Source organism: Colias eurytheme, chromosome 4, assembly GCF_061535395.1.
Source record: "Colias eurytheme isolate Ceu_HAF_F1 chromosome 4, ilColEury1 Martin Lab GWU primary, whole genome shotgun sequence".
In the NCBI taxonomy this organism is placed as follows: Eukaryota; Metazoa; Arthropoda; class Insecta; order Lepidoptera; family Pieridae; genus Colias; species Colias eurytheme.
The window spans coordinates 4,684,819-4,697,934 of NC_142983.1; the positions used below are offsets into that span (position 1 = coordinate 4,684,819).

Here is a 13,116-nt window from a genome sequence, read left to right on the forward strand (position 1 = left end):
CACGGCGAGCCCCTTGCCGGAGCGCGCGGCGGCCACGGCGGTGACGGCGGCGGGCGACACGTGTAGTGTGTACGTAGAGTGTGTGTGTACACGTACCCGGCCGCGCGCGTCGCCCACGGCGAGCCCCTTGCCGGAGCGCGCGGCGGCCACGGCGGTGACGGCGGCGGGCGACACGTGTAGTGTGTACGTAGAGTGTGTGTGTACACGTACCCGGCCGCGCGCGTCGCCCACGGCGAGCCCCTTGCCGGAGCGCGCGGCGGCCACGGCGGTGACGGCGGCGGGCGACACGTGTAGTGTGTACGTAGAGTGTGTGTGTACACGTACCCGGCCGCGCGCGTCGCCCACGGCGAGCCCCTTGCCGGAGCGCGCGGCGGCCACGGCGGTGACGGCGGCGGGCGACAGGTTGTCGCGCCGCTCGTACGCCGTGTGCATCGTCAGCTTGCCGCGCACCACCAGCCGCCGCGACCACCGCACCACCCCCTCCTCTGTGCACACAATTATATCCAATATAACAACCGAAACAAAATTCGCTTTTGACAACATACAACAATCACAAATGTCAAATAGACACGGGTTCGATACAGACTCATGAACGATTGTTCTTCTTCTTTAAATAATAATATATATTATAAGCCATTTTATATATTAATTATAAGCCATTTTTTTAATAGAACGTAGATCAAAAATTATAGTATCCATATTTTGCTTTTTCACAATATTGAAGTTAATCCAACTTTTAGAACATACACAGGAATACATTATTTCCTGTGCTACTTTATATTGAAAAAAAAAAATATATATAAATCTGGCAATGTCATAGTAATAGACGTTAAAACTTAGATATTCAAATTCAAATTGCTTTATTTGCAGAATGTAGAATTACAAAGATGTTTGTAGATACAGATAATATAGATCCTTAAACATTCTGCTCGTAATTGAGCGTGCAAATATATTATAAACTACATTAAATACAATATTATATCCCACAACACTTATAGATCCCAATACAGTAGCAGAAAAAGATTAAAATATTAATTTATGTCCCGATATGATATCCATTAATTTTAAATTACTATTTTTGATTTGTCAAGTCACTTATATTATAGAATTGTTTTGTGATTAGCCAGTTTACTAACCTCGTCCGGAATATATGTACAGGTAATTCTTTGAAATCGTCTGGTATTTTATTGAATATTGTAATGCTTCTAAAAATTATACTATATTTCGCAGTATTTATTCTACACGTCGGAAAATAAAGTTTGTTTTGAAATCTGGTCATAAATTGAGTATTGATTTCTCCTTTTTTCGTGTAATACTCGGGATGCTTTCTTACAAATAAGCATACATCTCTAATATACATACATGTCAATGTTAATATACGAAGCTTAGCAAATATGGGTCTACAGCTGTCTCTTTGTCTCAATCCTACTATGGCATGGACAATCCTACTATGGATAGACAATACTATTCAATTATATTACCTTTGCTATCATTCTTTACTTGCGTCGACGTCTGTGGCGGCGTCTCTTCCTTAGCGTGTTCGAGAACCACAAACGAGTCCGTGAGGCTGGTATCGGACTTGCTGTTTCTTAATCCGTCTCCCTCTCCACTAGAACCAACCTCACTGGATCCACCTATACTACCACCACCTAGGAAACATTTATATTATAGGCCATGTTAATTTATTGAAGTGAAACTTCTTTATCGGGGTTGGAAAAAAAATTTAGTGTCACATTTTTTCGTTATGCCTGACATTTTTCCGTTACGCGCCATCTTTTTCTTATCCCTACTATCCGTGATTCGACGTACACGTAAGAAGTACACGCACACAAGTTTTATTATGATCAAGTCGAATTTAATAGTAATAAAAAAAACAATATCTTGAAGGGCCAGCAAATGTTAGTCAGATTTACTTAACAAATTCAACATTGCATTTAAACCGAGATAAGAATCCTCTTTTATTTACAATTAATTTGCAATATTTTTCAAGTACAAAAGAAAAAAAGATATAATACATTAAGGTTTGTGTGAAATTATATCTTACTTTTGCGGAACATCGGATTGCCTTTAGATTTATGCCGTAACACAACATGCTCTTGCTTCTGCAATTTATTTCTTTGCACGTGACTTTCTTTATCCAAGCCTTTTTCATTATCATAGTCTTTTTCATCGGAGTCTATTTCATAATTCTTCATCTCTTCACAGGAATCAACTTCATGTTTATCCGGGTATTGTTCATTGTCACTGCAAGTATCCTTATCATCGTGTTTTCGAGATGATTCTTTAGCACTTGTAGTCTCTCCTATATCGGAGAGCGAACTTTCGGAACCCGATTTAGCCAGGTTACCTGAAATATAATTTTGATTAATTATAAAAAACACACATTCAAGACCATTGGTTCTGAATAAGTAAAAGTTTCACATTCTTCACTTACCCTCATTTTCTTGTGATAAACTCATTTGCTTAACTAATTCTTCCACTCTTTTAATAGCTGCTTGCCTTTCATTTGATTCAGTCTTTACATCACTCTCAGATTTATTTTCACTCTCCGTTTTTGTCTCTTCACTCTCTTGCACTGAAAGCTTTTGTTCAGTTTGTTTCTCTGTATCCATAGAACCGGACGCCACATCGAAACTGCCTGCTTCTGAGCTGTGAGTTTCGTCTTCAGTCTTGGGTACATATTCTATTGACCACATCTGAAAATGTTATTTAAAGTTAGATTTAACTAGCAAATATATCATCTATTGCTGGTAAGAGAAGAAATGACCTTGTATGCTCTAACCTTATTCCGCGTACTGGTTTCCTTCGTCGCCAATCTTCATACATGAGTATATTTTTATATAAAAAGGTCAATAAAAGCCTTTCTATACACAATCTTACCTTAGTAAAATGTAAAAAGAAGGTTACAGAGTGGTTGCTGACCCAGAATTATTCAGATACTGAACAATACATAGTTCAAATAAAAATTTAGCAAACCACTATCTATGGCCACTACATCCACTCACGCGCTAACACACTCATACACACATACATTCACACACACACACACACACACTCATACATACAAAAACGCACAACATATGAGTATATCTACTAAACTTGAGTAAAAAATGTATAATTTAAATTTTATTTTGTATAATTTTGTATAAAAATAGCTAAATTACCTAAATCATTATTTAAGTTAATATTATGCTATAGTTCTGTTATTATTGTGTCATTAAGGAAGGTGGACCCCAAAATACAGGCTGTCCTAGTTTGGGGTCCAAATGTTACATGTTTGTACCTAACCCACAAATTGATCAATAAATGATTTTTATTTTATTTTATTATTTTTTATTGCAATAATAAATAAAATTTGGATGATGTTTTAAAAATCGTGAGAAATGTATAGAGATCCATCATTTAGCTATAATATGTGCCATTGCCATGTAATTGGCCAGTAATGTTTGCATCTGGCACAGATAAAGAAGTTAATTTTGTGGCCTTCCTTCTATCTTTATCTTTATCTCACTTTATCATATACGCGAAATTGCGCCTTACGCTGCGAAGCAGCGTCAATCGAAGGCGTTTCATGCTGCATATATATGTATATACATGATCCATTGCATTTCCGGTGTGCACTTACCCTAACAACCCCATCGGACGACCCCGTGACGATGACACTGAGCGGGTCCCAGTCGCGCGCCTGGCTGAAGGCCACGCACAGCAGCTGCGGCGCCCGCTCGCCGGTGCCGGCCGCCGCGCCGCCCAGCGCCTCGCCGTTGATCGACCACGCTTGCACCCAGCTGCCCGCGCATGTCGCTATGTCGCCCTGGCCACGAGTTACCAGATATAATATTGATGTTTTAATAACTCAGGCCCCGGAATCACAGACACAATAGATCTATTGTGTCGTGGACCGATCGGGCCGTTTGGGGCTCAATGGGTTAAATGATAATTGAATGACACAAAGGGAGATTTCTCTCTATTTTCAAGCCGATATGTTATAACAAAAAATTCATGTGATACCAGCTGATATTGAAGAAAAGGGCGTTTCACACCATACTATCCGATATAAGAAAGATAACCAACACAAGATGCAAGAATTTGCATTGGTCATACAAAAAAAAATGTTAGTTTGGTCACGTTGCTATAATATCAATATACGGTACATTAAACACAGTAAGGACACAATGTTACCATTAATATCAGAAATCAAATATAACATAAACAACAACAAATACCAAAACACTAAGGCCATTCTCCCATTGCGATACGCACAGGCGATTCAAGTATCCTGCAAGTCTCGGAGACTAGTCGCCGCGGAATATCTCACATACATTGTACCGGTAGCGTGGTGTGCGAGCCTACATACAAATGCATGTGAGATACTCCGCGGCGACTAGTCTCCGAGACTTGCAGGATACTTGAATCGCCTGTGCGTATCGTAATGGGAGAATGGCCTAATGCAACAAAATTTCACTCACGGTAAGATCATCAATAGCGAGCGCGGAAACCGGCGGCAGCGGTTGCGGCACATTACCAAAGTGGGGGGGCAACAGTTGCCTCACGAAGGTTCCCCCCTCCGCGTCCCACACGATGACGAGCCCGTCGCGGCTGCCGCTCACCACGAGGTTGTACGCGGCACTCGCGGCTAAGCACGTGACTGCTTCCTCGTGCCCGTAGAGACACGTCTTGACGGTTAGGCGACGACGCCGCGCCCAGTACTGCCATATTGTTACCACCTGAAATTGTTTTGAGTTGTATAATTTGCAGTAATCGTATCTGTGTTTTGTTTTTTCTAGTAAGACCAATAATATAGTATTAAGCTTAGTTAGTTCTATTACCCTGGTTGGATGGAAGAGATCGCTACTTATTGTTAACGTCGCTCAAATTGTACCAATTATAATATTTAATAGAAACAATAATTTGTAAAATTTATTTAGTAATAACTCATGATTAAAATAAAGCAAGAATCTTACCGTACTCGTTCCCGCCGTGACTATCGTCTTATCGGACAAACACACACAAGTGACGATCTCGCCACATGCTTGTGCGACACTTTCACACACAAACACCGCCTTGTCATTATCATAGTTTCCGATACGCAAGGAATGATCCGCGAAGCCCCACGCCACGTACTTATTGTATGCGGGAGGCATCAATACTTTGTTCTGTTCCACGGCTAAGATTGCCTTTTCTGTGTAGAGAATTTGTCCAACTGGTCCTTTTACCTCTGTTAACATAAAATGATATAATTAATAAAACTTATTAGTGTTAAAATAACATTATTTAAAATGTATAAAATTGTGAGCTTTTTCATCATTTTTATTAATGAAAAAAAAAAAAAGGTTCGGTATTATAGATATACCTTTTACAGGTTGCAGAGACGGCCTCAAATTTTCCAAATTATGGAAAAATAGTTTTTCTGGCGGTGTTATAACGCCTTGTGATTGTATTATACTGTTTGGATCTAGTATTGTCGAACTACGTTGTGACATCTTCTTGCTTGGATGTGCTTTTTTAAATAACTGCTTTGGTATTTGGCCAAAGTTGTTTATAAAGCCAATGGTTGCGTTTTTCTTCAAGGGATCATCAATACTACAAATAAAAAATAAATTATTATTAGAGATACTAAAAATGGTTACATATTTTGGATATGTTCTTATTAAAAATATTGCGATTTATTTTATTTTAATTGCATTTATATAACATTTTGAAACAGTTTAGTCTCTTCAATATAGAGAATAAAATAAAATTCATAGCATTTTATGTATTTACTTCGAAAACGTTAATGTCTCATTAACTACACTTGGCCATCTAAAAAAGCTTTTAACGTGGTGGATTACGAAATAAACGCTCAAAAATATGCTTACATACATATACAGAACAAATATAAAGATTTTTCCAATAGCATCACGCTCACTTGTATATATCCACGTTGCCCTCATAGAACAGGTGGTGGAACACGTTGCACGCGTCCACCGCGGGCTGGCCCTGCTGCTTGTGGCCGAACACGAGGTCGATCCAGTGGTGCAGGCGGTGCGACACGTGCTCCGACTCGAGCGCCGCGCGGTGCACGCGGATGAACTCGCGCGGGTCGCCCTTCGCCCACGGCGGGAGGACCACGTCGCCCAGCGCTACGCCCGATTGCTTGCAACCTGGGTAAGGGGAGAAATTAATTTATTGCCATTTAAAACACAATAGACAACACATAATTGAGTAACAAATAATAAATCTTAAATAACTAATTATGCATTATAACATGCAATAATTATTAATGCTTTATTGAACACAGATGAAATAGAAATACTTAAAGAAATTAAAATACGAGAAAACATGTACAAACGGTGGTATAATTGCTATGTCGCGACATCTTTTGTTTTTAACATCACTAATTGTAGCCTAACAGAGAGATGGAGACAAAACTTACTCAAAACAAGACTAAATTTTAGTGAAACAAAAGCCGTTGCTACATCCAACAAGCGACTCGAATATCGATGATACAATTCTGAAAAAATTTAAATAATAAATAAATACTCTAAAAGACATACCCAAATCGAAATTATTTGAATTGACCAAAAATTCGGGTAAGTAGAAAAATTCCGGGATTAATTCTTTAACGTCCGCCATGTTGTGTCTTGATGCGGAATTCCATGCTTCTTTTATGGAATGGAACATTCTGAAACGAAATAACAACTTGTAATATTTCTTAAATCTTTTCATATAATTCATAAGCTTATTGTGATACAAATATACCTATCAGCCAAATCGAAATGTCCGCCTTGTAGCCTCAAAAAATGTTGCGTAAAAGGCTCCATACGTACAAGATAGGAACATACAATCATTGCTGACGAATAATGAGTGCCGTAATGATAGGGGGGCGTTTCACCGTGCGGATCGTCCCATTCCTGTTGATACAAATATTTTAAATAACAATGTATAATATTGTAATTATTAATTTAAATTTAAAAGAATTATTGTATAAATTTCCTACCTTATATCTTTTCCTGAATTGTTCCAGTCTATCAGGACTCTGAGCTCCCATTGGTTTGCTCAAATCTCTAAAGGTGGCTGGATCGTTCAAATCCAATTCTAAAGAGTCATAATCGGCTAAGATCCACGGGAACACTGGATACTGCATTAGGTCGTTGTACGATCGCCCAGCTAGTGTGTTCAGATGCATCAAGTATTGGAAGTTTGTTATTTCACCCCTCTGAAAAATATCAAAACAAAAACGATAAGTAGTCTCTGTGCCATTATTATCGAAATGTTTAATTTAAAAGAAAATTATACTATTGTTAGACGTAACTTTTGATTTATTATTTTTGTGGATGAATAGTAAACTCTAGCAGAATAGTAAACTAGTTGTCACTATTTCCTGTACGAACATGAATGAATGAATGAAAATACTTTATTTGCACCAAAAACAAGGAAACAATACGAAAAAAACACATACAAACAAACACGTACAAAAAGGCGGCTCTCTTCCAGGCAACCTTTAGTCGAGGATCATGAGAATTACATTTTATGTTGACACAAAAATCATTAAATAAATAAGACATAGTATACATATACATACATACGGATATTATGAAGATAAAAAGTAATTATTTAGTTGCTTTTTAAACTCATTCAATATCCCTGCCCTTCTGATGTTGTCGGGCAAACTGTTCCACAGCCTGATAGCACGGACCGTAAAGGAACAGTCATAGAAATTAGATCTATGAATAGGGACATGTAGTAGGAGTTTATTACAGGAACATGCTTAGCTGTCCAAAACTATAAAATGCCGTTTTCCTTTGAATCGTATCGTATCGTACGGATCGTGCCCCGGTGCTCCGACGTTGTTTATACGACATTTGACCCAACTACCCTCACTTTGTTAATAGTCGTTGATTTGCTGTGATTTGTTATCAACTGTACATCAATTAGGCAGTTCTGTAGAATCGCAGTACATTTTTATTTCATCCAAACTATTATCGAACCCAACGCCCCGTGTGATTTCTAAAACTAAATTATATGTTATATTTACCAGCCAGCGCTGCGTGACGGAGGTGTCGCCGATGAGCGAGGCGAGTATGCCGGCGGGCTGCTCCACGGCCACGCCGCGCTTCTGCCCCGCCACCGAGCCCGCCGCGCTGTCCGCCATGCCCGTGCCCAGCGCGGTGAAGCGGCTGTACACCTGTGCGACACATTTGTTCATGTTTTTGAAGTGAAACTTCTTTATTGGGGTTTGAAAAAAATTTAGTGTAACAGTTTTTCGTTACGCGTGACATTTTTCCGTTACGCGCCATCTTTTTCTTATCCCTACCACGCCTGATTCGACGTATTTCTGTAAAGTTGCATATAGTAAATTTTTTTTTGAAAAATAAGGTCATAAAGAAGTTTCACTTCTTACGTGTGTACACTAGTACACGTACACATTTAATTAATTGACTTTCATTTAAATGCAATTTAACACGTTCACTGCGGCATGTCCAGTATCGGGCCATCAGCGACTACACCACAGTGCGGCGCCCAAAATCGCAGTTTTCACCGTGGTGCGGCGAGGTTTTTTATATGTTAATCAATGACTAGAAAAGAGACAAATATATTTTTGTGATCACAGTTTGAAGTAGGACTCAATTTCGTTTAAAAATCGTATGGCAAAATATTGGACCAACGCATAGAAAAGAAACCGTTTCTTTTGTGTGCGCCATGTCAAATATTTTGCCATGGACAAGCACCTCATGCCGCACTGTACTGCGAGCGCGCCGCGTGTCAGTCTCGCATAGTGATGCACCAGGACCGAAGCACTTTTCTTTTGAGTTTTTTTAAATGACAATGATACCTTAAAGGCTTTAGTTTTTTTACTTTCTTTTATTTCGTAGCATAAATGCAAAAATGTGATGACAGTTGTGAAAATAATATAAAACATTAAAACAAAAGTTACTGAACAAATTAAAACAAAAGTTACTGAACAATTTCCTGATAGTACTCTATCAAGTACCTTGTTTTATATGTGTTTTTTTTTTGTATCGACGATCTCGTTATCTGTTAACAAACAGACTGAAATATACAAAATTGATTTATATCGATATCGATGTTTTATTTTACAGTGTTTCCCATCGCTATTACTGTAAACATGCCGTATCAACGCAGTGCGGGATGGCAAATAATTTTTCACAAAATCAGGGGTTTACATTTTCCCTCATATCTTTTAAACTATTCGGTCAAACTAAAAGCTATTCATGCGGTATATACTAGACTATATATACTATTATCTGAAAAAAAAATTTTTGAAATATCTTGAAATTTCATGAAATTATTAACCTTCAAAGTCAGAAGGTGCGATGTGATAAAAATGGCTCATGACGCACAGTGGTGAACTTGCCGATGTGAAGTATGGAAGACATGCCACAACAACGGTAAGTTTGGCATTTTAGGTGCCGCAGTGAACGTGTTAATAGCATGCAATAACAACAACTAACACACAAACAACATTTATGATTATACATCTATCTATAGAATGTCCCACCGTCAGTGTACAAAGCTGAAAGGGACTTATTATATAGGGTGTCCCAACAAGAACGCAAGATTTAAATTTTGCGCCATTCGAAGTGTCATTGTTTGACATTTCAACAAGTGTTATTTTTTTTTAGTTAGTAAAAATGAAACGCTAATCAACGCAAAGATCAACGCATTTTCATTGTAAAATTTGTGTTTTATCAAAATGGTGAAAGTTTTGCTGCTACAGTACGCAAATTGCGATCAAAGAAATTGCGATCAGTAAAGAGATTAATGGAAAAATTTGCTAAAACTGGGTCTGTTAGTGATGTAAAGACAACAACGCGCCTTCGGCCAGGTCGATCAACCGAAAATATCGCAGCTGTACGTGATGATGTCGCTCAAACTCCATCCATCTCAATTCAACACCGAGCTCAAAAAATTGGTGTTTCCGAATCCACTATGACGCGAATTTTGACAAAAAATATGCATCTTGCATGCAGGAGTGGATGTGGTTTCAACAAGACGGCGCCACATGTCATACAGCCAGAGAAACAATACAATTGCTGCATCAGTCATTTCCCAGTCGAGTTATTTCACGCTTTGGGGACCACAATTGGCCACCTAGATCATGCGCTTTAGGGGTTTTTTTGAAATCGATGGTTTATGCGATTAAGCCGACGACGACTCAAGCCTTAAACGACGAAATTGGACGCTGCATTAATGAAATACCGCAGCATATATGTAAAACGGTCATTGAAAATTTCATTAAAAGATCGCGTATGTGCCAGCAAAGCCGCGGCGGCCATCTACTTGATGTGTTGTTCCACACATAACCTCATCTTGTCTACTTTACGATATAATATAGTATTCACGATTTTTTTTAAATATCTGCGTTTTATGTCAAATTTAAATCTTGCGTTCTTGTTGGGACACCCTATAGTTAACAACAAGAAAACGTCGTCAAAGTAATTTTTCTTTAAGCCCTATGTTTTTATCCCTAGCTTCCCGCAACCGGCGTATACCCCTACTGCCGCGCTGCTAAGTCATCTAATAAATGTGAAGGCGCTCTCATTCAAGTCAATGAGTAGTATACATAACTTACATAAATAACAATACATATAATAGAATAAAAACACTAGATTGATTTTGATAATAAAGTAGAAATATTACCTTATTCCGTATTTTGCGTGGAAATGCTAACAAATAATTGCGGCCATCGCTCGAGAAAACTTCCAGAGCGATCGGCTGTAACAGATATCTTCGCTTGTGTACCTCTCTGAAAATATAAAATTGATTGAATTAAAATGTAATATTTACTATTTAAACATACAATTTCAATTAAAATAACGATGGTGTACCTTATATCTTCATATAAGAATTTGGAGCATTGTCTTTGGTTACTTCTTTGTATTCCCTGACTGGGTAAGATCGGTTCGTAATCATCAGGACAACTATCCAAATCCCGTATTTCCCTGTTCTTAAGCAAAGTGAACCCATCTATTACATAACAATGCTCTCTTCCGAATAGCAATAGACCTTCTGTTGTGTCGAGACCTTGTATTCGAGCGCAACGGAACATGTGAGTTATCTATAAAAGAAGTATGCAAAATATTTATAAGGACAATTCACATATTTTATAGTAAATCTAAATAGGTATATAAATAATTGTTATGATTCTGAAACGTAAAGACATATTATTGAAATGGATTTTATTATTGTATAGAAACTGGATAAAATACCTTTTCATGGTGCTCTAGTAATCTTAGCAGAGTTTGATTATCTGGAGGTGGAGGTTGTTCGTCTTCGTCTTCATTATCAGGTCCATCCTCGCTTGCTGCGAATCAAAAACAAAATTATTTTTTGGTCAATTGTAATCACTAGAATATTTTTTTAATATTAGCATGAAATATACTAAAAATAACCAAGACATATTATTTTGAATTCTAGCTATTTAACTGTACTAACCTTCTGTAGATTGATTATTGCCTCTGCTAACAACTCCACTGCTAACTAAATCGGATGGTGAACCTTCTTCATTTACTTCTTCGACTGAAGTTTCTCTATTGCTGTAACAAAATCTTATTAAGAGCTCAAATGTACTCAACATTATCAACTGCTGAACAAAAACTTAAAAGGTCTAGTTATTTATATTTATTTCTTTGTATATATGTGGGAATAGGATAAATTAAAATTGTATTTCATAACTACTTTTATTTTTAGTCTGTGTTTTTCTATTAAGAATCTGTGGATATGTTACCTGTAGACTGTAGAACAATGGTTATCTATGACAGATGACTTTGTGTTTTTTGGTACTAAGAAATGGAGGATTGTTATAATGTATTTTTATAACCGGTGTCTAAGGGAAATAAATTGATTGGGCTAATTTGGCGTTTTAATTCACAACATCCCCACATTATATTATTTATAATTATTACATTATAATAATAATTACCTTGTAATTTCTTCATCAAATGTCTGTTCTTCTGTAGCATCAACACTGTCTGCTTCACCCACACTGTTGCCCGTGCGCCACTGCTGGTACACTCTATAGTACTCCTTACTATCGCGACTTTGCGCTACTTTGTATTTTAGTTGTCTCTGAAAATTGACATGTTAAATCCAAAATGGTTTAATGATCGATGAAAGTACATTTTTCGCCAAATTTCTAGTACATTTTGAAGTTAATGAAGGTTAGTTCACGCAGTTTTTATAACGCAGCATCTCTCAGCAACTTCAGAGCGGACTATTAATTTGACGGGAACTGTATAATCGTTTTAATAATACAATATTTTTCGATAATATTATAATTGTATTGTTTTAATGTACAAGCATGTATTAAGAAATGCGTTGATTTTACTAATAATTTGAAAAAAATTCTTTGTTTTCTTTACAAACCATACCAACAATTCATGATTGAATCATTACTTTTCCAAACCGGCACATCACACAATTCGAACAATAACCGACAACGCGACACTAACCTGATCGGCACCATCTCGGTGCGGCTTGTAGGGGTAGTGCGCGTAGAAGGCCAGGTTGCGGCGCAGCTGCTTGCGCATGCGGCACGGCCCCTCGGTGCAGTGCAGCGCCCACTTGGCGAGCGGCTCGGCGCGCGGCGGGCCCCACAGCGCGCGCTCGCGCGTCAGCTCGCGCCACGCGCCCGCCCACTCCGCCTGCACGTAGCGCGTCGTGTGCGCACACGTGTTCGCCGCGCACTGCGCGCTCGCCACCCACGTGCGTCTGACATTGTTCACTTCTATTACATCTATACTAATACTAGCTGCTCCCCGCGGTTTCACCCGCATTGCTCCGCTCCTGTTGGTCTTAGCGTGATGATATATAGCCTATAGCCTTCCTCGATAAATGAGCTATCTAACACCGAAAGAATTTTTAAAATCGGACCAGTAGTTCCCGAGATTAGCGCGTTCAAACAAACAAACAAACTTCAGCTTTATAATATTAGTATAGATTATAAAGCTAAAGAGTTTAATATTATTATTAGTTTATAATATTAGTATAGATTATAAAGCTAAAGAGTTTGTTTGTTTGAACGCGCTAATCTCGGGAACTACTGGTCCGATTTTAAAAATTCTTTCGGTGTTAGATAGCTCATTTATCGAGGAAGGCTATAGGCTATATATCATC

The 13,116-nt window shown here is 38.3% G+C and overlaps 1 protein-coding gene across 1 annotated transcript in view; it reads right to left on the reverse strand.

The window, feature by feature from the left end:
- The window catches only part of bchs (WD repeat and FYVE domain containing 3 bchs), a 42,582-nt gene that overhangs the window by 1,856 nt on the left and 27,610 nt on the right, over positions 1-13,116 (reverse strand). Inside the window, exons 35-53 of the mRNA XM_090120492.1 lie at positions 12,453-12,711; positions 11,924-12,069; positions 11,437-11,537; positions 11,211-11,305; positions 10,830-11,059; positions 10,642-10,747; positions 8,015-8,164; positions 6,977-7,195; positions 6,739-6,890; positions 6,534-6,661; positions 5,906-6,140; positions 5,351-5,580; positions 4,962-5,215; positions 4,467-4,724; positions 3,626-3,811; positions 2,435-2,696; positions 2,045-2,347; positions 1,482-1,649; positions 325-485 (exon numbers count right to left, since the gene is read on the reverse strand). Coding sequence (XP_089976618.1) covers positions 325-485; positions 1,482-1,649; positions 2,045-2,347; positions 2,435-2,696; positions 3,626-3,811; positions 4,467-4,724; positions 4,962-5,215; positions 5,351-5,580; positions 5,906-6,140; positions 6,534-6,661; positions 6,739-6,890; positions 6,977-7,195; positions 8,015-8,164; positions 10,642-10,747; positions 10,830-11,059; positions 11,211-11,305; positions 11,437-11,537; positions 11,924-12,069; positions 12,453-12,711 — 3,643 coding nt within the window. The remainder of the gene's footprint in view (positions 1-324; positions 486-1,481; positions 1,650-2,044; positions 2,348-2,434; positions 2,697-3,625; positions 3,812-4,466; positions 4,725-4,961; positions 5,216-5,350; positions 5,581-5,905; positions 6,141-6,533; positions 6,662-6,738; positions 6,891-6,976; positions 7,196-8,014; positions 8,165-10,641; positions 10,748-10,829; positions 11,060-11,210; positions 11,306-11,436; positions 11,538-11,923; positions 12,070-12,452; positions 12,712-13,116) is intronic.